The 27,166-nt window shown below is 39.4% G+C and overlaps 1 protein-coding gene and 1 pseudogene across 1 annotated transcript in view; both read right to left on the reverse strand.

The window, feature by feature from the left end:
• NAA16 (N-alpha-acetyltransferase 16, NatA auxiliary subunit) overlaps positions 1 to 27,166 on the reverse strand; it is a 64,928-nt gene that overhangs the window by 32,929 nt on the left and 4,833 nt on the right. The window contains 9 exon segments of the mRNA XM_049778894.1: positions 2,988 to 3,094; positions 8,241 to 8,336; positions 12,346 to 12,372; positions 16,402 to 16,520; positions 22,894 to 22,937; positions 22,939 to 23,052; positions 26,381 to 26,415; positions 26,418 to 26,469; positions 26,471 to 26,515. Coding sequence (XP_049634851.1) covers positions 2,988 to 3,094; positions 8,241 to 8,336; positions 12,346 to 12,372; positions 16,402 to 16,520; positions 22,894 to 22,937; positions 22,939 to 23,052; positions 26,381 to 26,415; positions 26,418 to 26,469; positions 26,471 to 26,515 — 639 coding nt within the window.
• LOC126017143 (uncharacterized) lies at positions 2,481 to 2,576 on the reverse strand (annotated as a pseudogene).

The following is a 27,166-nucleotide window of genomic DNA, read 5'->3' on the forward strand; positions in this document are numbered from 1 at the left end:
TTCATCAATGCAGACAGGAAATGAGCATTGCCAGGTGTGGCCCCAAAACATAAATAAATAAATAAATAAATAAATAAATAAATAAATAAATAAATAAATAAATAAATATCACTAAAGATAATTTACTTAAGTTATATACCTAAGAAAGATGAAGGAGGGGGTAAACTAGTGATGGGTGTGGTATCATAATTATGTACATAAGAGGTCACATAATATATTTGATTAGGACCGAAGCTCTATTTTTTTAACCACAATACACAAAGTGATACAGCAGTCATTCATTTATTCTAAGATTTTATGGGAAGAAAACAATGTTGTGTTGGGTCAAGAAGATAACTCAAGGACTGAAGCATGTGCTTTGTAAGTGAAATACCTAGTATTTAGTATGAAGGCAATAGCTTTAAATCCTCTTGTCCTATATCCTGTCTCACTTCAAAAGAACATTTTATGCTACCAGTATGGGTTATATTTTATAACTTAGGTTAAAAAAAATCTTAATTTGGGGGGAGGGAGAGACAGTACAGCAGGTAAGACTTGCACATATCCAACCCAAGATCAATCTCAGGCATTGCACATGGTACCCTCAGCCTCACTGGTAGTGATCATGGAGTACAAAATCAAAAATAAGCCCTGAGCACAGTAAGGTAATGGCCCAAAACCAAAAAAAATGACAAACCATAATTATTCATCACAGACTTAAAAGTACAGGAATGCAAGCCTTGAACAGAGGCCCGGGTTCCATTCTGGTACCATATGGTATCTTTAGCACTACCATATGGCTTTTCCATATGTGTGTCACAAAGAGACACATACAAAAATGTTTAGATGAAGCTATTATATAAAAATGACAATTTTAATAGGTATCAATGGTTCTGATATAAATTAAATCAGTGCCAGAGAAATAGTACAGTCAGTAAACTGCTGACCCCTAATCAAATTCCCAGTACTACAGACAGTCTACCAAGCACTACCAAAGATTATTCCTGAGCACACAGCCAGGACTACTGTGTTTTATTTTAAACACATACTGTGTTTTATTTAAAAGTACCAATGTTATACTTCATAAAATACCAACCAAAGCTTCATGGTGGTAGTTTTGGAACAATAGTAGATTTTTAATCTATGACCCTTATGTAAACTGAGAAAGCCAGTAAAATCTCAGCAATAGCCTAAGAGGAACAAATGCAATAATGAATAAATGTACTCAGTTGCTTCAAGAGAGCCTGATGGTACAAAAATTCTAATTCACATACATATATTCTTCATTATTTCTGACTTTTTACCTCACCTTCTGTCACTTGCTAAAAAGAATAAAAATGTTGGTATATGTTAGTCAAAATTATCCACAGGTATTATCTATACACACTGCTACATATTTTTCTGAATCTACTACCAAAAAAATCAATAGCAGCATCAAGTAATGTATACTACAGATAATAAAGGATTTTGTTTATAAAACTGTACAGAAAGGAGCAAAAGATTTTTTTTAAACCTTAATAGCTAGGCAAAACTTATTCAGGAAGTAATGTGCAACTTATTCTCCATTAAATTATTTCTAAATCTTAAAATCTTTCTAATATATGACAAAATTCCTATTTTCTAATTTTAAGAAGCAAAAAGTTATCATTTAAAAAAATCTATCCTCCTTGCTATAATTTAGTTATTAATTAAAACTAACAGTCCTCAGTAAAATGATTAAATGATATTTTAAATAATATTTTATTACCGCACTAGCTCTTTTATCCATGTACTTTTAAAAACTTGGATTACAAATTTAAAAATTCATAATTATATGATGAAATAAATGATTACCAAAATAGTAAAACAAGACTTCTGCTAATATCACATTTAAAAGTTCAATAGAAAAGTTTATCATCTTGGGGCCGGAGAGATAGCATGGAGGTAAGGCATTTGTTTGCCTTTCATGCAGAAGGTCGGTGGTTTGAATCCAGCATCCCATATGGTCCCCTGAACCTGCCAGGAGTGATTCCTGAGCATAGAGTCAGGAGTAATCCCTGAGCGCTGCCGGGTGTGACTCAAAAATCAAAAATAAAGAAAAGTTTATCATCTTTATGTTATCACTTATATGTGGTATTTAGAACAATTGTATGAAGGAATGCAATAGCTTAAAGGGGGATGCCTAAATCACCGTGGGCCCCAGAGTATACTAAGAGGGAAAAAACAGTGCAGGGGGTAAAAATACAAATGATAATCAACGGAAGACAAGGATCAAGCAAATTCAGCAACATCCGTTGCGTTAAGGAAGGATAGAGCTAAATATCCAAATCATGGAGTCAACACAAATCATGAGACCCAAACTTTAACAACCAAACTTAAAAAGGTGCCTGTCATAATGGCAGGCTGAGCCAGGGATATATGGAAAAATCCTGGCGGTGGGATTAGTGTAGAACATTGTATGTAAATTATGTAAATAATTTTGTAAATCATGGTGCTTTAAAATTTTTTTAATTATTCATTTTTTTAATATGGAACACTTCACGAATTTGCGTGTCATCCTTGCGCAAGGGCCATGCTAATCGTTCCAATTTTACTATATGTGCTGCCAAAGCAAGCACAAATATCCACTTTTTAAAAAGAACATTGATAGGGGCCAGAGCGGTAAGGCGTCTGCCTTGCCCACCCTAGCCTAAGACGAACTGATTTCCCAGCATTCCTTATGCTCCAGAAGCGATTTCAGAGCACACAGCCAGGGAGAACCCCTGAACGTCACCGGGTGTGGGCCCCCCCCTCCAAAAAAAGAGAACATTGATAGTCTTTGTACTTTTATAAAACCTACATTTTATAAATCCAAGATTGCTTTTTCTTTGATAGAGGTTCTCCTATATGATTGTATTTTTAGTCCCTTTATTATTATACTAAGATGAATAACAGAATAAAAATAAGACTAAATCAAAATATATTATTTACATGGAATTCTGTAAGTTAGTATAAAAGACTAAAAAAAATAAATAAAGATCAAATTTTACCTTTTCTGTATTGTAATATAAAGATTTCAAAGTAGTGAACAAGGGTGCACAGCCTTTACTGAAGTAAACCCTCAGGAACTTATCAATTAGTTCTCTAAATTTTTCACCTAGAAACAAAAGTGTACTTTGTTATATTTCAATTGATGCAAACGACCTTTAAAAAATTCTATAAATAAATATGTCTCATGATAATTATCTTTCTATTCAATTTTTAACTCAGAAAGTCAGTAGCTTTCTTGTTACTATCATAAAGTATAACAGGAAATACTACATATGGGTTTTTTGTTTGTTTTTGTTTTGGGGTCACACCCGGCAGCGCTCAGGGGTTACTCCTGGCTCTATGGTCAAAAATCGCTCCTGGCAGGCTCAGGGGACCATACAGATGCCGGGATTCAAACCACCGTCCTTCTGCATGCAAGGCAAACACTTTACCTACATGCTATCATTCCGGCCCCTAGATATAGGTTTTGAGGAATACTTCAAACAATAGGTAAACAAAATGATTATGTGGCTTTACATATAAAGTAACTAAATTCAGACTTTCCATTATGATTACAGTTCCCCTCTACAAGTCTCTTCAGGGACAGCAATCTGACCAAACTTCTGAAACAACAATATTTGGACTGTTATCACTGAGGCTTTTGGGAACAAATGCAGGCACCTTTCCCCAGCATCCTCCTTCTTCCAGGAGACCTGGTAGCTGGAGGGTTCTCAGGGGACCAATTAAGTAGTGCTGGGATCAAACCCAGGTCAGCCTTGTGGAAGGCAAGTGACCTACTCACTCAGAAATCACACTGATGGGCTCAGAGGACCATATGGGATGCCAGGGATCGAACACAGGTTGGCCACATGCAAGGCAAACCCTCCTCCCCACTGTGTTATCGATCTGGCCCCCAGTAGAACATATTCTTATATGGAATCAAATACATAAAATCAAGGGGCTGGAGCAACAGAATAGCAGGTAGGGTGCTTGCCAACCCAGGTTTGATTCTCAGCACTCCTTATGGTCCCCCGTGCCTGCTAGGAGTGAACCATCCATGAGTGTGAAACCAGAAGTAAGCCCTAAGCACAGCTATGTGTGGCCCATAAACAAACTATATATATATATATATATATATATATATACATATATATATACACACATATATATACATATACATATATATATACATATGTTTATCTATATATAAGTAATACATTCACACCTTATAACATGTCAATTAACTCAACAAATATTAAATAATTCAATGAAATGAACTGAGCAAAGTTATTTAAGCATTCTATTCTAAAATTAGATATCTCTTTCTCTCTTCCTTGACCAATAAAGACTAATAAAACATGATTTAAAAAGTAGGGCTGTAGGGGCCGGAGAGATACCACAGCAACGTTTGCCTTGCAAGCAGCTGATCCAGGACCTAAGGTGGTTGGTTCAAATCCCGACGTCCCATATGGTCCCCCGTGCCTGCCAGGAGTGATTTCTGAGCAGATAGCCAGGAGTAACCACTGAGTGCCACCAGGTGTGGCCCAAAACAAACAAACAAACAAAAGTAGGGCTGTATGGGGCTGGAGAGGTGGCTCAAGTGGTAAGGTGTCTGCCTTGCTCACGCTAGCCTAGGATGAACCGAAGTTCAATCCCCCGGCATCCCATGGCTTGGCCCCCCAAGCCAGAAGTGATTTCTGAGCGCATAGCCAGGAGTATCACTGAGTGTGGCCCAAAAACCAAAAAACAAAACCACTGCCAGGAGTTATTGAGCACAGTGGCAAAAAGCCCCTAAGGAGCACCTAAGAACCATTAGGTAGGTATGCTCTCCCCCAAACACACACAAAATGTTTTCCAAGACTTTCATTTCACATTCTCAAGCTCATCACATTTTTTTTTTTTTTTTTGGTTTTGGGCCACACCCGGTGACACTCAGGGGTTACTCCTGGCTATGCACTCAGAAGTCGCTCCTGGCTTGGGGGACCATATGGGATGCTGGGGGATCGAACCATGGTCCGTCCAAGGCTAGCTCAGGCAAGGCAGGCACCTTACCTCTAGCGCCACCGCCCAGCCCCTCATCACATTTCTTAAAAAGAGCTTAATGGAAAAAAGATGAAATAAAAAAGAGCTTAATGACAGGAAAAGAAAATAATACAAAATTGGTTCATTCCTCAGAATCACAGAGCATTGCAAGCACTGCAGGTATACCTTTAGAGACAAGAGAATCCATAACACAGTCTCCTCAGGCCTGCATTGAAATGCCAGCCAGTCAAGTATTGCTGGGATTAACTCCAGAACCCCTGAGCAATGCTTGGAAGGTCAAAAAAATAAACATTTCTAGATAGGCAAAAAGCATTCATAAAGAATTTAGCATTTGCACAGGTACAGTTATTTGTAAATTTTTACAGATGATCACTGAAACCTCATAAATATGTACTAGAACATCACAATGAAGTTGACACTGAAATCAATGCCTCAAATGAGAATTCATAGTCATTCAGCACTGCCAAAAAAAGAAAATGAACTATTATACTTTGCTTAAACCACACCTCACAAGAAATCAGAAACAAAAAGCCAAAAATCCATTTAAATAACACCCAAAAGCAAAATATAGGCACAGAAATTAGATTAATTCCCTGATACAGAGGAAAGCAGTAGAGAATGGAGAATGACTGCAATGGGGTTTTTTTTTTTTTTTTGGATTTTTTGTTTGTTTGGCTGGTTGATTGATTGGATGGTTTTTGGGTCACATCCGGCAGCGCTCAGGGGTTTCTCCTGACTCTACACACAGAAATCACTCCTGGCAGGCTCGGAGGACCATATGGGATGCTGAGATTCAAACCACCATCCTTCTGGATGCAAGGCAAATGCCATACCTCCATGCTATCCGGACCCTGCAATGGGTTATGATTTAGGAGACGAAAATTTTCTGAAACTTGCGATTGGGGAGATTTCTCAAAAGCTAGAGCACATGCTTTGCACCTGGGAACCCTGTATTCCATCCCAGCACTGATGGTCCCCCCAATACTACCAAGGGCAGTCTCTTAAAACCACTAGGTGTGACCCACACCCACATTCCAAAAAGAAATACTATAAAACCAGATGGTGATGATGGTTACACAACTTTATAAATACACTGAAACACTGAGTAAATTTTATGGTACCTTAATTATATTTCAAAAACTCTATTTAGAGATAAAAGCATTTTCCATAAAACATTATCTAGGAAAATGCTTATTAATCTTGGACAGCATGCACAATTTTGGAAAATCACAACACATATCAAAAGTCTTCCGAAGTCCTACAGAAACCTTATTTTTTAGCCCAAAGCAATTGAATAAAGAACATCTCAGCACACAAGCACCTGCCCCACCAATTTGAATAGCCATCTGGACTTAAGGCTTCCAAGAAAACATTAGAAACTGCTGTGTTCCAAAAAGCCAAAATACAAGGAGACAATGACAAGACATCTTCATCTGTGGAAGTGCTATGTAGAAATGATTTTTTAAATTAGTTTATACCTACTAGTAATCCAATTATGAGTCAGTTTTTTAAAGTCAACTACAAATTTTTGTTTTCTCAGGCCATGGATATGATTCAATGGAGTAGAGAATATGATTTGTATACAGCAGCCCCCAATTTTTTTTAACTTTATTAATTGATTGATTGATTTTCGGGCCACACCCAGCAGTGCTCAGAAGTTACTCCTGGCTCTGCACTCAGAAACCGCCCCTGGCAGGCTGGGGGTCCATATGGGATGCTAGGAATCGAACCAGGTCCCTCCCGGGTCTGCTGTATGAAAGGCAAATGCCCTACAGGCACTGTGCTATCTCTCCGACCCCAGGAGCCTCAAATTTAATACCTGGCATTTGCCTATTAATTTCCTGAGCACTGTTGGGAGCAACCCCAAGCTCCCGTTTAGTTCCTAAAACAAAAACTTAAATTTGTCTAAATCTTGTTAAGTGTAAGAAAATTGTAAATCAATTATTTAAATATTTCATTGTAAAAAAAAAATACTCTACTTACCCATGCCTAAAACAGAGATCTCAGGCCAGAGCAAATAATATATCAGTTAAGCCTTAAGGAGTCTGACCTTGCATGCGGCTGATCAACATTCAATCCCAGTACCCCATATGGTCCCTGAGCCCACCCTGATTGCAAACCCAAGAGTAAGCCCTGAGCACAGCCAGCTATGGCACAAAAAGAGACTTTTAAAAGTTATAGTAACTTGACATTATCTGATTTCTATGTAAAACACATCATACCAAGAATTCATTGATTTATAATCTACAGTATTTTTGATTAAAAACTACACAAAGAGGCACAACTTTCAACAAAAATTATCAGCAAAGATACTCATTACCTGAAAAGTTAATATATTCTTTTCCACCAATATAATACAAAATTTCATGAGTTCAGTCACATGGGCCAACATCATTAATAAAACCAAATTACAGAAAACCATAATACTACAATTTATATAAAATATTACAAAAGACAGAGGGTTGTTTTGTTTCTAGTATAAAATAATGGCATAATTAAAAAGCCAATTTCAGGAAAGTCATTCTTTGAGAAGAAACAGATTTCAAAAAGAGCACTGATTTCTGTGGGCCAGAGCAAAAGATCAGAAGTGATCCCTAAATGCAGAGCCAGAAGTAAAGCCTGGCCACTGCCAGATGTGGCCTTCTCTCACCCCCCACAAAAAAACACTAATTTCTTAGAAATACTTGTGGGCCCAAAGAGCCCATAGTTTATATAAACTCGTGTGCTAAGACAGAAATATCTAAAACTTCTACTACTTAAACAACAGTGCCTAAGATAAAGATATATCACCAAATTTAGAAAATACCTCCTAAATAAAGTTGTTTTTTTTGTTTGTTTGTTTGTTTTTGGGTCACACCCGGCAGGGCTCAGGGGTTACTCCTGGCTCTATGCTCAGAAATCGCCCCTGGCAGGCACGGGGGACTATATGGGATGCCCGGATTCCAACCACCATCCTTCTGCATGAAAGGCCAACGCCTTACCTCCATGCTATCTCTCCGGCCCCAAGTATTTAATTTTTAAAGTAATTTAAGTAAAATAATTTTACAAAGGCACATTCTGACACCAACCAATTACTATATACTGAACATATAATACATGCATGAATATTAATGCATCATCCTCATCCATGATTGATATAAACTCTTTAAAGGAACCCCAACTTTTAAAAAGTGAATGGTATTGAGTAATTTCAACAATTTTCACTAATACAAAAGAAAGCCTATCATTACCTGGGACAAGATTCAAAGGTAATCTTCTAGGTGAAATTGCTTTGGGATGCTGTTTACTAATTTCTTCATAAACTTGAAGCCTCTCTTCTAAAGTTCCTATTGTCAGTAAATATGTATGAGATTCAAAGCATCAAAGTTCTTATATTACAATAAAATAATAAACTTTTAAAAGTATTATAAATTATAAATACATAATATTAAAACTATCTTTAAAAATATGGAACGCTTCACAAATAAAACTATCTTTAATTTAAAAAAAAATTAAAAAATGTGGTGAGGGCCCGAAGAGATAGCACAGCGGTGTTTGCCTTATAAGCAGCCGATCCAGGACCAAAGGTGGTTAGTTCGAATCCCAGTGTGCCATATGGTCCCCCGTGCCTGCCAGGAGCTATTTCTGAGCAGACAGCCAGGAGTAACCCCTGAGCAATGCCGGGTGTGGCCCAAAAACCAAAAAAAAAAAAAAAAAAATGTGGTGAAAATATAATCATTAAATAAGTATGGGGCCAGCAAGGTGGCGCTAGAGGTAAGGTGTCTGCCTTACAAGCGCTAGCCAAGGAAAGGACCAGGGTTCGATCCCCCGGCGTCCCATATGGTTCCCCCAAGCCAGGGGCAATTTCTGAGCGCGTAGCCAGGAGTAACCCCTGAGCATCTAACGGGTGTGGCCCAAAAAACAAAACAAAAAAAAAAAAATAAGTACTTAAACCCAATGGGCTAGAGAAATCCAAAACAACCTTTACCACAAGATTCTACAAGCTCAAGTCATATACAAGATGAACATTCATATACATTTCACTTATATTTTAGTGTACAATTCACAAACAAGAAAATGTTCCATTATAATATATCTTAAGTAAATATTCTAATGCACATTCCATAAATACACTAATGTTTACTTTTTAGGCTTAAAGAAAAATTTTAGAAAAAAGAATCCAGGGCCCAGAGAGATAGCACAGCGGCATTTGCCTTGCAAGCAGCCCATCCAGGACCAAAGGTGGTTAGTTCGAATCCCGGTGTCCCATATGGTCCCCCGTGCCTGCCAGGAGCTATTTCTGAGCAGATAGCCAGGAGTAACCCCTGAGCAAAAAAAAAAAAAAAAAAAAAAAAAAAAAAAAGAATCGTCAGGAGGGTCCTGAGCTTCCTGAGCACAGTTTGGGAGTACCCCCATTATAAAAAAAAGAAAAAAGAATCCAAATGTGTTTGTTTTCATTTGTTTTTTTGGGTTCTGGCCCACACCTGATGTACACACCCAGCTATGCTCATGGGTTACTCCTGGCTATGCATTCAGGAATTACTCCCCGCAATGCTTGGGGAACATATGGGATTCCAGGGATCAAAACTTGGTTAGCCACTTGCAAGGCAATACAATAACCACTATACTCTCTCTAGCCCCAACAATGTAAATGTTTTTAATGGTCAGGATGTGGCTCAGAAGTCAAGTGTATATGTTCTATGCAGGAGACCTGATTTAATCCCCAGCACAAACACACAAATATACACACACAAATACAAAAAGTTTTAATATAAAAAGATAAACTGGGGGGGGGGGGAGAGCTCAACAATCTAAGCACTTTTTTTGCATGCTAGAACTGAAGATCTACATCCACTTCCTGGACTTCATGGTCTGTCTCCCCAAGACAGAGTTGGGGAACAGTGATGTTAGGGGGAATGGAAGTAAAATTAAAATATAAAGATGAACTGGAACTGGAAAAACATGTCAATAGGTTGAGTGACACAGAAGGTTCCAGGCTCCATCTCTGACACTGCATGGTCCCTGAGTACTGTTGGAAGTGGCCCATAGCAAAGAACAAGAAAGAGCCCCTAAGCAATGTAGGATGAACCCAAAACCAAAATAATAAAAAGGTAAGCTAAATTTATACAGTAATTTTTGACAATTAAAATTATCTCCATGGGTCCAGAGTGACAGCACAGCAGGTAGGGCATTTATTTGCCCATGCACAAGGTAGACCTGAATTTGATCCCCGGTGTTGTATATGGTCCCCTGAGAACCACCAGGAATGATCTCTGAGTGCAGAGCAAGGAATAACCCTTGAGCACTGCCAGGTGTGGCAAAAAAAGTTTTTTTCTTCAATAGGAGCTGGAGCAATAGTACATTAGGTGAGCATTTGTGTTGTCACAGCCAATTTGGGTTCAATCCCCAGCATCCCATATGGCCCCCAAGCACTGCCAGGGGTGATCTCTTGAGCATAGAGCCAGGAATAAGCCCTGAGCGTCACTGGGGATAGGAAGGAAGGACAGGAAGGGAAGGAAGGACAGGAAAAGAAGGAAGGAAAGGAAGAGAAGGAAGAGAAGGAAGGGAAGGAAGGAAGGAAGGAAGGAAGGAAGGAAGGAAGGAAGGAAGGAAGGAAGGAAGGAAGGAAGGAAGGGAGGGAGGGAGGGAGGGAGGGAGGGAGGGAGGGAGGGAGGGAGGGAGGGAGGGAGGGAGGGAGGAAGGAAAGAAGGAAGGAAGGAAGGAAGGAAGGAAGGAAGGGAGGGAGGGAGGGAGGGAGGAAGAAAGGGAGGGAGGGAGGAGGAAAGGAGGGAAGGGAAAGGGAAGGAACGGAGGGAGGGAAGGAGGGAAGGGAAGGGAGGAAGGAAGGAAGGAAGGAAGGAAGGAAGGAAGGAAGGAAGGAAGGAAGGAAGGAAGGAAGGAAGGAAGGAAGGAGGAAGGAAGGAAGGAAGGAAGGAAGGAGGGAGGGAAGGAAGAAAGAAAGAAAGGAAGGGAGGGAGGGAGGGAGGGAGGGAGGGAGGGAGGAAGGAAGGAAGGAAGGAAGGAAGGAAGGAAGGAAGGAAGGAAGGAAGGAAGGAAGGAAGGGAGGGAGGGAGGGAGGGAGGGAGGGAGGGAGGGAGGGAGGGAGGGAGGGAGGGGAAGGAAGGAAGGAAGGAAGGAAGGAAGGAAGGAAGGAAGGAAGGAAGGAAGGAAGGAAGGAAGAAGGAAGGAAGGAAGGAAGGAAGGAAGGAAGGAAGGAAGGAAGGAAGGAAGGAAGGAAGGAGAGAAAGGGAATAGAGAGATAGTTAAATTTTTCAATAAAATGTTATTATAATCTCATTAAATGGAAAATAATTATCTTTTCTCCTAAAACCAAACTAAGTTTGTAGGACTAAAATAAAGAATTTGGGGCCGGAGAGATAGCACAGTGGTGTTTGCCTTGCAAGCAGCTGATCCAGGACCTAAGATGGTTGGTTCGAATCCCGGGGTCCCATATGGTCCCCAGTGCCTGCCAGGAGCTATTTCAGAGCAGATAACCAGGAGTAACCCAGGTGTGGCCCAAAAACCAAAAAAACAAAAGGAAAATTAAAAAAATTAAAAAAAATTAAAAATAAAATAAAATAAAGAATTTATATATAAACTGTAAGTTAGCTTGCAATAATAATTTGCAGATTAGGACCTGAAACTATTTAATTACTCTAAAAAAACATTACGCAAAAGTTTAAGAAAGGCAAACCATCTGTTTTGAAACTTTATCATTTTAAGTAATTCAGATCACTAAAAGATAAATTATTTTAAGAATAATCCTTGGCAGTAACAATCAAGTAAACACATCACTTTAAAGATAAAGTTTGATTTTGTTTAGACTCTTTCCTTCCCCCAACAATATGTTTTGGAGCTCCAATGTGGCTAGATTTAAAAACAAGGATATGTGAAAACTTTCACATTCTGGTCATTTGGATTTGGAGACTTCAAGAAATATCAAGGGCCCTTAATACTAAAACTTATACAAACACTAATACATTTTTTATTTTTTGGTTTTTCGGGCCACACCCGTTTGATGCTCAGGGGTTACTCCTGGCTAAGCGCTCAGAAATCGCCCCTGGCTTAGGGGGACCATATGGGACAACGGGGGATTGAACCGCGGTCCTTCCTTGGCTAGCACTTGCAAGGCAGACACCTTACCTCTAGCGCCACCTCGCCGGCCCCTATACATATTTTTTAACAGTTCTCATAATCATACCTAATTTTAAAGAATGACAAGCATTCAGTGTAGTAAAAATAAACTCTAGTACCCCAGATACAACAAATCTTATTAAAAGGTCCAATTAACATTAAAACAAATAATACAATTTCAATACCCTATTTGAAGTCACAAGTTGGAGCTCCAGAACTTACCATAGGGGAGGAAAGGTCCTAAGAAACCTAAAACAATAAAGTAATTCAATTAGTTTTATAATCAACAACACATTTATAGTGAGCATGGATCCTGGCCTATGGAACATATTACATTTACTTGAGTAAACTATTTAAATACCTGTATTCATAGCTACATGTAATACTATGTTAAAAAAAAAAGTTATCTCATGTTTCCAACCCTAACATACTGTCTCAGGTGTTGCCATTTGTGTTCCTGTCATCTGACACCTTCATTAATAATGCTCTGTTCAGACGGTGCCACACCAAACTATAATAATAAACTTTGGCAACAATTATCATTTATTTTGGTAGTTTGTCCAATATGACATCCAATGTGAGCCACCAACAGTTTGCATCAGGCATCAATGAGTCAGGGCAAGATTATTCTTTCTTTTCAAAGCTCTACTAATTCTAGTCAGTGTTTCTATTTTCTTTTTTGTTGTTTGTTTTTGTTTTGAGACCACACCCTTCGATGCTCAGGAGTTACTCTTGTCTCAGTACTCAGGAATCACTCCTAATATGGCTCAGGAATGGATTGAACCCGATTTGACTAGGTGCAAGGGCACATGTCCTACCACACTGCTATCATTCTAGTCATTTCCATTTTCTTAGAAACTATTTTTTTTGGTATCAATTTATGGACATAGAGATTTAAACTCCCTGTGTTCTTAACTATAATTGTATGTATGTGTTTGTGTGTGTTGTTACCTTTATGACATGTTTTCAGCTCTATTCCCCCAAATCAAAGTACCACACTGTTTCCTCTTCCCTTTATAGACTGCATAATCATTTCCTACACATCTGCTGCTAGTAGGATCTTATTCCTTGCTCTGTCTCTATTTTATCTTTCAATGTAGCTGTTTCGGGGCTGGAGAGATAGCATGGAGGTAAGGCATTTGCCTTTCATGCAGAAGATTGGTTTGAATCCCGGCATCCCATAAGGTCCCGAGTCTGCCAGGAGCGATTTCTGAGCATAGAGCCAGAAGTAATCCCTGAGCTGCCGGGTGTGACCCAAAATCAAAAATAAATAAATAAATAAATGTAGCTGTTTCACATCTTATGTGGGCAGGAGATAGGTATGAAGAAATACAATGTTCACACTGGTAGTTTTGTTATATTATGTGAAAACTGCAATTATTAGCTTCTGGAAATAACACTGGGGAGAAGAATAATTCCCAGAAAAGTGTCTTCTAATCCTACAGTGGGCTGAGCATTCAGAGTTTTAATGACTAATCTCCAGTAAATCCCACCTTTTCTTCATATAATACAATATACTTTAAAATAAATATATAATAAGAACTTGTACTCTTTTCGCAGCTATGTAGATTTCCTTCTCTTTCATACTGTGACGCTGTTTACATTATTCTAAGTATAAACTCTAGAAAGTTATTTTATGGATTGTAAGCATAAAATCCAACTCACCTAGAAACTATTTAAGAAGGGGACAGGAAATTAATTCAAAGGTTGGATGGTGTGCACAACACATCAAAGGGAGCACCACCTTAATCCTTGAGCATTGGAGCAACCCCTTAGCATCAAGTTGTAGCCCTAAGGCACAGTTGAGTATAGGATGCTGGAGATGGAACTTGGAATGGTCACCAGATTAAGTGTGGCCCAAAAACAAAACAAAAAATTTGTGAGTGCAAGGCAAATGCCCTACCATTTGCAACACCAAAAACATTTTAAATTTTATGGGACAGAGTAGAGGGGTAGGATGTTTATCTCGCAGGCAGCTGACTCAGGCTTGATCCCTGCCATGTCATTTGGTTCCCCAGAGTCCCCAGGAGTGATTTCTGAGTGAAGAGCCAAGAATAATCCTGGACCACTGCCCAGTATCCCCCAAAATATAAATACAATTTTAAATATATTTGAAATATAAACAAAACTTGAATTTATAAAATAACTAAGATATAAACGTTTTCATAACTGATAATTTAATACTGCTACCTACTTTTTTAATTTAAAAATTCTGTATTTTAACACCATTGTGTTGTAGTTACCTATATATATTTTTTTTCATGAATAAATAAGACTTTAATATGTTAACTGCTCCATCCTATCAATATTTAATTATAAAATATCAGGGAATTTTGGAATACTCTACATAGATTTGCTCTATACAACTTAACCTTAACATTAAAAATAAACTGTATGTTGGGCCATAGTGATAGCACAGGGGGTAGGGTGTTTGCCTTGCACACAGTAAACACAGGTTTGTTTCCCAGGCATTCTATCGGGTTCCCTGAGCCTTCTGAACACAGAGCCAGGAGTAACCCCGAGTGCCATGGGATATGGCCCAAAAACACCTCCCCCGAAAGGAGAGAGAGAACAAAATATATGCTGTTGCTAGTCTACTTTATAAATTTAGTAAACTTTATTTGCCTCAATTCTATGTGTAGTAGTTGAGAGCATCAAACCTTATTGTCTTAGGGGGAGTAGAGGAGTAGGGGGCCTCCATAGTAGTAATAAGTTGTGCAAAGCAAATGGGGATTATACCTGGTGGTGCTCAGTTTGTACTCCACTTTTTTTTTAAGGTTTATTGACTGATTGATTGGTTTGGGAGCCACACCCGGTGATGCTTAGGGGTTACTCCTGGCTCTGTTCAGAAATCATTCCTGGCAAGCTTGAAGGACCATATGGTATGTTAGGAATCGAACTGGGTCCATCCCAGGTTGGCCGCATGCAAGGCAAATGCCTTACTGCTGGTGCTACTCTCTGGCCCCCCTTTTACACCACTTTTTAAGAAATCTTCATGGGGGCCCGGAGAGATAGCACAGCAGTGTTTGCCTTGCAAGCAGCCGATCCAGGACCTAAGGTGGCTGGTTCGAATCCCAATGTCCCATATGGTCCCCATGCCTGCCAGGAGCTATTTCTGAGCAGATAGCCAGGAGTAAGCCCTGAGCGCCGCCGGGTGTGGGCCCCCCCCCCAAAAAAAAAAAAACCAAAAAAAAAAAAAAAAAAGAAAAGAAAAAAAAAAAAGAAATCTTCATGGAGTCGGACAGATAGTACAGCAGGTAGGGTACATGCCTTACACACGGCCAACCCAGGTTCCATCCCCAGCATCCCATATGGTTCCCTAAGCACTGAGAGGGTGTAATTTCTGAATGCACAGTATTCAGGAATTAAGAATAAGCTGGGCCAGAGTGATAGCACAGAGGGTAGGGTGTTTGCCTTACACATGGCAAACCCAGGTTTGTTTCCCAGGCATCCTGGATATAGGAGTATCCCGTTTATTGCCACGTATGGCTCAAAAAACAAAAAAGCAAAAAAAAAAAAAATTGCCAGTCCTCAGACTTCTCTTTACAGCTATTAAATAAGGGATAAAGAAAATATTCAAGGGGCCGGGCGGTGGCGCTAAAGGTAAGGTGCCTGCCTTGCCTGCGCTAACCTTGGACGGACCGCGGTTCGATCTCCCGGTGTCCCATATGGTCCCCCAAGCCAGGAGCAACTTCTGAGCACATAGCCAGGAGTAAACCCCTGAGCGTTACTGGGTGTGGCCCAGAAACCAAATAAAAAAAAAATATTCAAATAGCTGCTATTTGTGATTTTTCGGTAGGAAGCCTAGCACATGATCCCCAAACACTATTGGGAACAACCTAAGGGCACCAAGAGTAGCCTCCAAGCACCAACTGTGTGGCCCAAATACCAATAAAATAAAGTGACTTAATTAGAATATTAAATATTATAAATTTTCCAGAAGCAAATCCTCATCTTCTTCCCTTTCTCTTTAACATTAACCTCTAAATAATCAAGGAACCAAAAATAATTACCAAGTAAAAAGTTTTTTGTAAAATAAAAAAATGAAGTAAAAAAAAAATGAAGTCAAAAATTCATTTCAACTTCCATATTCACCAGTAATTTTCATAAATGTAGAATAAGTTTTAATAATAGAAAAATTTCCAATTTTTATTACAACTTTACATTTATTATAGTTCAAACACTAGTTAAGAGGAAATAATAGAGGAAAAGATTACAACTTCACATTACAGTTCAAATATTAGTTACGAGAAAATAATAGAGGAAAAGATTACATACCAAGTTGCAGAGCTTTTTCCAGGCCTTCATAATAACACCAATTTTCTGCATTCCGATCAATCAAGTTCTTGAATACTTCACTGGCTTCTTTATGTCTTCCCAATTTCAATAACATTTCCCTGCAATGAAGTTTAAAAATCACATTCATTTTACTTTAACATTAAGTACCTTTCTAACCTGAGATTCACTAAGCATTATTAGTATAATAGAAGAGAATGAAGCATATCTGCTTCCTTATAGGGCATGTTATAGACTGTACATAATTAAACACAAATTTATAGCTTGCCTTCAGAAATAAGCTTTGTTTATAACAAAGTCTTATCGTTTGTTTACATTCACTTTCACTCATTTCTTGCTCTCTTTAAAGAACCAAATATGGGTGAGTGCTGCTGAAAGAAGAGAGAAAGCCTTTCTCCACTCACAAGGACCCTTGACCTGAACCCAGCAGGCACAAAGAAGACTTGGACCTACTGAGTACTCTGAGATGCTGAAGGTGACAGAGAGTGAAATTTGCTGAAATTTCTGGGCATGCTCAGAAAGATGAGGAGGAAGCAGCCTTTCCCAAAGGCCATCAGGCCTGAATCTTCAGTCCTGGACCAAGGCGCTTCATTCAAGTGTGGGAACTTCTGGGCCACCAGCAAGGGAGGAAGAATCACAAAATTGCCAAAGTCATCATGCAGAGGCTCAAAATCAAGGACATCTTAAAGACCTGTAAGAAGCAGTGTTTTGGATCCATTAGATAACCTACAAGAACTGTATTGGATCATCCACCAAGCCAATCAGCAGCCCCACAAAGAGCCCCTGCCCTATCCATAAAAAAGCCCTGCATCAGATCCTGGGCCCCCAAATTTAGGACCAGGTCTCTTGAGGCCCACCTGTTCCCTCCCAAGACACAGCCCTTGGTCTGGGACACACCAGACCTGTATGGGGAGTCATTATGAAGACCCCCACCAATGTCCTTTGTAGAAGTTCTGTAAGTACAAGCTGCCTGCAGTGCCCATGGCTCAGTGAGCAGATGGGAATCCAGTTCCTCTATTCCAATCCCCCCTTGGTTCAATTCCAGCATCCCCAAGCCTGCCAGGGGCAATTTTTGAGTGCACACCCAGGAGTAATCCCTGAGCACTGCTGGGTGTGAACCAAAAACCAAAAACAAAAACAAAAGTTTAAGATTGGATAGATAATCCAAGGATTGAGAAGCTTGCCTGCAGCAGTAGGACATTTGCCTTACACACAGCTGATCCAGGACAGAACCGGGTTCAATTCTTGGCATCCCATAAGGTCCCCCAAGCCTGCCAGAAATGATTTCTGAGCGCAGAGCCAGGAGTAACCGCTAGATGTGACCCAAAATCCAAAATAAAAAGTTTAAGTTTAGATACATAATACAAGGATTAAGAGGCTTGCCTACAGCAATAGGGCATTTGCCTTACAATTCCTGGCATCTCATAAGGTCCCCAGCCTGCCAGAAGTGATTTCTGAGCACAGAGCCAGAAGTAACCCCTGATAGCTGCCAGATGTGGCCCAAAAACCTGAGGCAGCAACAGCAGCTTGCCAAGTATGCTGCCTAGTATAATTGTTTTGTATGAAGCCAAGATAGGTTCAAGGGACCCAAACAAACAGACAAAAACAAAAACAAACAAACAAACAAAGGGGTTGCCTATCATGCAGTCCACTTATTTGAATCTTGGTATCCAGAGCACAGTACCAGGAATAAACCCTAAACACAGCTGGATGTGCGCCCTCCAAAAAAAAAATTTTTCCATACTCTCAAACATAGGAAGAGTATTATCTATTGTTTTGGTTTTTTTATGATTTAGAAGTCTAGCATCTTGAGGCCGGAGCCGTGGAGCAAGTGGTAAGGTGTCTGCCTTGCACTCGCTAGCTTAGGACAGATTGCGGTTTGATCCCCAGCATCCCATATGGTCCCCCAAGCAGGAGCGATTTCTGAGCGCATAGTCAGGAGTAACAACCCCTGAGTGTCACCGGGTATGGGCCAAAAGTTTAAAAACAAAAAGAAAAGAAGTCTTACATCTATATGAAACTTAAAACTTTTTAAACTATTATATTAATTGGAAAATTTAGTCCAACTGAACAATCTAGTCCAAACAGTATGTTCAGGGAATAGGTAACCAATGAGAAAAGTTTCACAAAAAACTAAAGTACTTGAAGGCCAGAGAGACAGATAGTACAGTGGGTAAGATGCTTACTTTGCACATAGCAAACCCCAGTTCAATCCTCAGCAACACATAGGATTCCCCAAGTCCCTGCCAGGAATTAACCGGTAAGCCCTGACTAAGCACATCCAGGTGTGGCACAAAAACAAAAACCAAAATTAATGTACTTGGAAGCCAAAGAGATAGCTCAAAGGGCTGAGCACAGACTTTGCATGTGGAAGGCTCAGGTTAAGTCTCTAATACTGTAGAGATTCCTAACCAATAAAATGGAAATAGAACAAAAAAAGAAAGAATGCAAAATTGGCGCCCTTGGATACAAAGGGCGGACAAACTAAGGTGGCAACTCGGGATACCACACGGGATACCATACCTTGCATGCACTACGAGATGGCCACGAGAAAACTCTTTAAACATACACTTTATCTCTAGGTAATACCTCCATTTAGGAATTGAAGCACGTGATCATTCAGATCATCGAAGCAGTACCTGAGACGTACAGACTTAAACCACAGGCTCTATTCTTTGAACACTTTTAATCAAACCAGCATTCCTTTGCTATTCTCTCCTCTCTTCTCACTACTTTTTTTTTCTCTATTCTGCTCATTACTTTTTTCCCTTTCTCTTCCCCTTTTCTCTCTAAGGTATTTTCTCTTTTCTCTCCTTCATACCCCTCCCATATACCTTCGCCTTTCTCCCCTCCAGAAATCCAACTATCCCTTCACACCCTCAATCCCATCCAGATCTCCCACCATATTAAAACTCTTCACCCTCAGTTCCTTATTCTATTAGGCATCAAGATCGACCTCCTACCCAACGAACCAGTACCCTGCACCCAGGCGAGGGGACACCCAGATAAACCCAAACCTCGTCTCCTGAAAGAAAAGATAGCCAACTCCCTTGTGGACTCATGCTGCGAGGCCCTCCCTACTAACTCTCCCTAACACAGACTGTTCCTTGAAACTGGGCCTAGGTCCAAAAGTATCCCCAATGCAAGAACTCTTCCAAGACCTCCCTGCCGCAAATTTTTAATAATCTGAAGAAGGTCAGGGGATGTGTTAGGAAGATGCCTGGGAACCCACACACCACAAGAAAAACCCAAAAGACAATGGGAAAAACTGTACTTCCAACATAGGCATAAAACCTGTAATACACCACCTCTTTACCTGCTCTCCCCCAAATATAAGGTAGTCCTCTGCACCACTTTGGTTCCTTAAAAACTTCGCTAACTTATTTTATTTTTATTTATTTATTTATTTATTTTCTTTTTTCTTTTTTTTTGTTTTGTTTTTTGTTTTTGTTTTGTTTTGTTTTTAATTTATTTATTTATCTTTTTTAAATGATTGTCCTACATATATATTGGTGAGCACATACTTTTTTAATTCCCTTTTTTTTTTTTTTCCCCCTCGTTTTTGGGTATGTGACCTGTTTCGGTTATCCCATCAATCCACCCACAAATATACAGACATTATAATGTAGCACCACTTCCCCCTGCAAAGGCACACTAAGTAAAGGGGAAATCTTACATATAAAAAAAAAAAAAAGAGAGCTCCTATCTACTAGAGATAGGAACTCATAGTTGTTTACAATATGGGGATATCTCCTGCCTTGAAAATATGTCATGTGGAATCAACTTAGACCTCAGGTGATTAGATACCATTCATTCAGCCTTGAACCCTGATCCCCGACATAGAACAGCACAGCTCTTCACAACAGCTGCAGGAAACAAACTTTATCCGGGACAGAGCCTTGATATGGCGGGACTAACAACAAGGCCCAGCTCTAACATGTCATCCTGACAACGAGGAAAATTCGAACATCTTGACCTTAGAGCAGATTAGCCTACCTTACCAACTAACGACAAGACAAAACCAGAAGTCTTGGCACCCTTTGGTAAGTCCAAAAACCAAGATCGGGATTTGCAGATAACTGGCTGCAAGAACCACGACCAGACTGTATACATCTTGGGACCAATAAAAAAGCCCTAGTTTAGGGCTTGAACTATGACCTGCACAATAATCATGATCCCCAGTCCCAAAGGTCCGGCAGAGACAATTGTAACGGAATGGGGCTTTTGGAATCACAAAGAAAGACGCTATCCTAGGTGCCATCCTAGGTTCAGTGCAAAGACCAAGATCACCAACCACAGAAGATGAATTAAAATGACACTGAGGTAACAGAACTCTAGAACCACAAAGACTGACTTCATCATAAGTCCCACCTTACTATCTGTGCAGATACTGAGACCTCTATAAACATAGAGCAGAAGTCTTCCACACACCAAAAAAAAAAAAAAAAAAAAAAAACACCATCGGGAAAGTAAAGGATCCTGATCATGAGCAAAGTCTAGAGTTGATCCCCATGACAGTATGCTCCAAGGACAGAGAAACCCCATATCTCTTAGGCCAAGTGAATTCCTTTTCGAATGACCCCCAATATTTACTTGTGCCAGGGCAGGAGGGAAAAAACAAATACAAAAAGCACAAAATCTTGGTTATTTTTTATATAAATATATATATTACCTTTATTTATTATTGTTTATTATTATTTTTGACTTATTTATCTATTTTGGTCGATTTTTCTGTTTGGGTGTGATTATTGAAAAGTGTTGTCCCCAATTATATTTTTTTTTTTCTTTCTTCCTTTCTTCTCTTTCGTTATGTGCTATAACCATGTTTCTTAATTCAAGACCATGGCGTGATTTTTGTTTGTTTGTTTTAGTTTTTGTTTTGTTTTTTTGTTTTTTTTTTTTGGTTTGTTTGTTTGTCTATTCTTTGAGGTGCTTATCGATATAAGCTGGAGCCCTCAATTCATGGGAGGACTGCCCTGGTTTGTCTCTAAGGAGGCGAGATTGGGGAACAGGTGACTGGGCTGCTAGAGCAGTTTCACATGATCTGTGGTGGTTATTCATTGAAAATGTACCTCATTATATCTGCTTTTGCTTTTTTTGGGCAGCCTTTGTCAGCCAACCCACCAGCTGTTAAGCAGTTTACAAGTAAATGCAATTTTTTTTTTGTTGTGGGGTTTTGTTTTTTTTATTTTTATATTACAATTTTTGTTTTAAAGTCCTATAAATGTATATGTGTGATTAAAATGGGCTTTTTCTGTTTGAAAAAAATAAAAAAAAATAAATAAAAACCATTACAAAAAAAAAAAAAGTCCATCTGATGCTTTTGCTAATTCTTTGGCTATTTATCATTATTTTCATCTACTTTTAACTTTCATAATTAAAATTAAAAAAAAAGGAAAAAAAAAAGAATACAAAATTGACTTGATACTTTTTGATAAATATTTCAACAATTATAATCTGCCTTCGTATTTAGTTCGAAACAAAATATTTGGCCAGGGGCGAAGCAATAGTACAGTGGGGGAGGAACATTTGACTTGCACATGGCCAACTGGGGTTTGATCCCTGACATCCTCTATGGTTCCACCAACCACTGCCAGAAATGACCACTGAGCATAGTGTCCAGGAGTATCCCATGATCATCACTGGGTGTGCCCCCCCCAAAAAATATACATGACCTGGCATCACCACTGAATATTCTGTTTTTAACTATACATGGAAATGAATCTATAACTATACATGGAAGGGGGCAAATGGAGGTAGAAAATATGAAAGCAATGCAGCATACTGATTTAAAAAATAGTAATCATGGGGCCGGGCGGGGCGGTGGCGCTGGAGGTAAGGTGCCTGCCTTGCCTGCGCTAGCCTAGGATGGACCGCGGTTCGATCCCCCGGCATCCCATATGGTCCCCCAAGAAGCCAGGAGCAACTTCTGAGCGCATAGGCCAGGAGTAACCCCTGAGCGTCACAGGGTGTGGCCCCAAAAACCAAAAAAACAAAAACAAAACAAAACAAAAAAAATAGTAATCAGAGTCAAAAACCTTGAACTCAAACTCAGCCAAGCCAGCCCTACCCAAACTACTTAGCTGTCTGACTTTGGCAAGTCACTTAACCTCTCTATTAATGGATAATGTATTAAGATTATAATTCATAAATCTTATTATAATTTAAAAAATTATCAGAAGTAAATTAATAATGTATTAACAGAAAAGCATTTATAATATTATTTGATACATAGAAAGCTTCTTTTGGATGTGAAGTGAGACCATACCTGGCTGTCCTCTGGATTTACTCCTGACTCTGCTCAGAGATGATTCCTGGCATTGCTCAGGGGACCAAATGCAGTGCAAGGGAATAAACATGGACAAGTGTCTTATCCCTTGTACTATATTTCTGGCTCATACTTGTGCTATTGAAATGTTAAAATAGAATAAAATCATTTTTGTTCTTTTCAGGCCATTAAAAAGGCATGTCAACTTACCTTTAATTTCTTCTACCAAAAGTTTATCACATATTTGTTTTTTCATATGTTTCTGTATGTTCCAAAGATTCCTGAAATAGATCTGCCTCTCTCATCACCTGATTCTGGTATAAAATGAGTTCACTATATTCATAGTCTATCTTATTGGGAGGAACCTATGGAAAAAAGAGCATTTGTATAATTACAAAGACATTTCCAGATTTCCCCATTCCTACCCCTTACCAGAGACCAATACCAGGGCATCACATATGGGAGAGCATTTACTTGAAGAAAAAAAATCAGTGGGATGTTGGAAAAACCTGTAAATTTATAAGTTTTTTTTTGACACAAGTTTTATTCTTCTCTAGTTACAACACACTGGACATCAAAAATAAGCTTGGGGCCAGAGATAGCACAGAAGTAGGTGTTTGCCTTGCACACAGCCAATCCAGGATGGACAGTGGTTCGAAACCCAGCATCCATATGGTCCCCTGAGCCTGCCAGGAGCAATTTCTGAATGTAGAGCCAGGAGTAACCCCTGAACACTGCCAGATGTGGCCTCCCAAAAAAATTAAAAATAAAAGCTTATATTGTTCTATTTCCAGAGCAGTTCAACTGCACCATGCTAGAAATTTTTCCAGTTTCATTCTCAAAGTACTATGACATATGATTCCGATGGACCCATATACAAAGCATGAACCCACATACAAAATCAATCCAGAGCTTACCCAGAATAAAAGGCTTTAAGAAAACCGGGAGGGAGAAGTGGGCAAAAGATGTCTGTCCAAAACAACTCACAAGCATTGTTTTATCTTTACAATGCTTAAGCAATGAGGAATGGTAATACCATATCTTTTTTATCTTGTTTTTAGTTCTGGGAGCCACACTGGCCAATGATCAATGGATACTCTTGACTAGGGTACCTGGGAGAGACCATAGAGTGCCAGTGACAAAATGTTAGGGACCCTGAATGTAAAGCATGTGGGTTTTGCACATTGGGCTCTTGCCCCAGTCCTAACCAAAAAATAAAGGTAGGGGCCGGAGCAGTAGTACAAGCAGATAGGGCATTTGCCCTTGCACGCCGGGCTAACCTAAGATGGACCACGGTTCAATCCCCTGGCATCCCATATGGTGCCCCCAAGCCAGGAACAATTTCTGAGCGCATAACCAGAAACAACCCAGAGCATCACTGGGTGTGGCCCCCCCAAAAAGCAAAAAAACTAAAAATAAAAAGATAAAGGTAGACACTCCTAGAGATACACCCTAAGTACACCAAAATATGGGCCCGGAGACAGCACAGCAGTGTTTGCCTTGCAAGCAGCCGATCCAGGACCAAAGGTGGTTTGTTTCGAATCCCGGTGTCCCATATGGTCCCCCCATGCCTGCCAGGGAGCTATTTCTGAGCAGACAGCCAGGAGTAACCCCTGAGCACCGCTGGGTGTGGCCCAAAACCAAAAAAAAAAAAAAAAAAGAACACAAAAAATATATATAAAATTGCTCTCTGTATGCCTATGTTCATTGCAGCACTATTTACAATAGCCAGAATCTGAAAACAACCCAGATGTTGACAAAAGATGAGTGGCTAAAAATTGTGGTACATATACACAATGCAATACTATGCAGCTATTAGGAAAAATAAAGTCATGAAATGTTCCTTTACATGGATAAACATGGAAACTATTATGCTCAGTGAAATAAGTCAGAGGAAGAGAGACACAGAATAGTCCTCACTCATCTGTGGGATTTAAGAAAAATAAAGGGGGGCTGGAGAGATAGCATAGCAATAGGGGCATTTGCCCTTGCTCGCAGCCAATCCGGGACAGAAAGTGGGTTCGAATCTGGGCGTCCCATAAGGTCCCCCTGGTCTGCCATGAATGATTTCTGAGTGCAGAGCCAGGAGTAACCCGAAGTGCCACTGGGTGTGGACCCAAAAACCAAAAACCAAAAAAAAAAAAAAACTCCAAGAAAAAGGAAAGACAATATTGTAATAATGCACAGAGATAAAAGAGAGATGAGGGCTGGAAGAACTGACCATGATATGAAGCCATAAAGAGTAGTGAGGGCAGTCAGAAAAAATAACTAATTAATATCTATCATGACAATGGTAGTGAGTGAAATTAGATCTTGAACGACAGGCAGGGTTGGGGAGGAGGGATATGGGGGTTATTGGGGTAAGAAGGTTTGCACTGGTTGAGGGAGGTGTTCTTTTTTTATGACTGAAATCCAACTACAAACATGTTTGTAACCATGGTGCTTAAATAAAGATAATACTATAAGAATAAAAAGGATAAATGTAGAAAAAATGTTCATGGAGGTTTTGAAATGCCCACACACCAGGTAGTCCCCAGATCTCAATTCCTGTTGACCATAATACTCTTCACAAGCAAGAAGTGAGCTATGGCAAAGATGTATACTACCTGGCCAACACACACAATCAAAGAAAATTAACAAAATTCTGTGGACTGGAGAGATAATAAAGTGGGCAAGGCACTTGCCTTGCACACAGCTGGACCTGCATTCTATCCACACAGCATCGTATAGTTTCCCAAGCACCACTAGGAGTAATTCCTGGGTGTAGAGCCAGGAGTAACCACTTGAGCATTGCTGGTGGTGGTTCCAAAATCAAAAAACGAAAAGGAATCAACAAAATCATAAGTTAGTTCTCTACAAATAAAAATTATAAACCTTTTAGTTAAGAATCACCAAGAAACTGGAGCAACAGTATCACCAGATAGAGTACTTACATACCTTGCATGCAACCAAACCAGGTTTAATCCCTGGCACCCCACACCTCCATGCTGACCAGGAGTGATACCTGAGCAAAGGATCAGCCAGGTGTGCCCCATCAAAACAAACAAACAAGCAAACAAAAAATAATAAAGGCAAATGAAAAAAAGAAAGACTACTAAAATCAAGAGAAAAAAAAAAAACACATTACCAGACCCAAAAGCTCACAATGAGCAGATTATAGAAAAGCAGTATACTAGGGGTAAAACAGACTACTTCCTAAGTAGAATAATTCAATTCTAAAATTGACTCAAGTAGAAAATAAGATTAAACAACTATCAAATACAGAATAAAGTCATAAACTTTGCATAAACACCAAGGTAAACTCCTCACCATCCAAAATATTAAAAAAAAAACTGATAAAACAGGGCTGGAGAGATAGGCATGGAGGTAAAGCGTTTGCCTTGCATGCAGAAGGGGTTCGGTTGAATTCGAATCCCGACATCCCATTGGTCCCCTGAGCCTGCCAGGAGCGATTTCTCTGAGGCATAGAGCTGGTGTAACCCCCTGAGCACAGCTGGGTATGACCCAAAAACCAAAAACCCAAAAAAAAAAAAAAAAGCTGATAAAACTAAAAATTTCCCAATTATTTCACCGTTTTTAAAATTTCCCAAAAGATCTCAAAGACTTTATTCAGTTCTTATGTGGAAAAGGTACAACAGTGGGAATCAACTAATTTTTGTGAATGTAGAGAAAAAAGTTAAATGAGATCTGTACTTGCTGAGTTTGTCTAAATTCTTCCAGTAGCTTAATGCCATATCATAATCCTTCAGCAGATGGTATGCAATAGCATATCCAATCCAGAAAGGCACGTTGTGTTGGGCGTAACTGAAGAAGTTGATATCTTGTTTCCTAAAAAGAAAAAAAAGGTCTTAAGCTTTTACTTTCTAAACTTGTTATTCCTATCAACTTTCCTCTAAAATATTTATGTCATCAGCTTTAAGAAAATTTAATTGAGGGGCCCGGCGTGTAGGTGGCGCTAGAGGTAAGGTGTCTGCACTTCCAAGCGCTACGCCTAGGACAGGCCATGGTTTCGATCCCCCGGCGTCCCATCTGCTCCCCCAATCCAGGATGGGACTTCTGAGCGCATAACGCCAGGAGTAACCCCTGAGCATTATCCCGGGGTATGGCCCTAAAAAACCAAAAAAGAAAAAAAAAAAGAAAAAATAATTTAATATATATAATTTCCCTTTCATAATATTTTAAGACTCCTTGTCTAAACTATTACAAGTTCTTGAATACCCTGTAAATGTTTCAACTGTAAAAATGTTATGGAAAAAGATGTTCTTTGGGGACACTGCTTTTAGATTGCCTTGAAAAAAATTCACCATTATAATATATGATTTCTTTGAGTAACTTCACTGAAACTAAACTAGTTTTGGTACACCCAATTATGTCATTTACAAATCAGATGAAATGACAAATAACATTGTTACAATTGGTCCCAGACACAGATTACACCCTGCCTAGGGAATTATTCAAGCATTAGACAGGAAATATTGC

This window comes from Suncus etruscus, chromosome 8 (assembly GCF_024139225.1).
Source record: "Suncus etruscus isolate mSunEtr1 chromosome 8, mSunEtr1.pri.cur, whole genome shotgun sequence".
NCBI lineage: Eukaryota > Metazoa > Chordata > Mammalia > Eulipotyphla > Soricidae > Suncus > Suncus etruscus.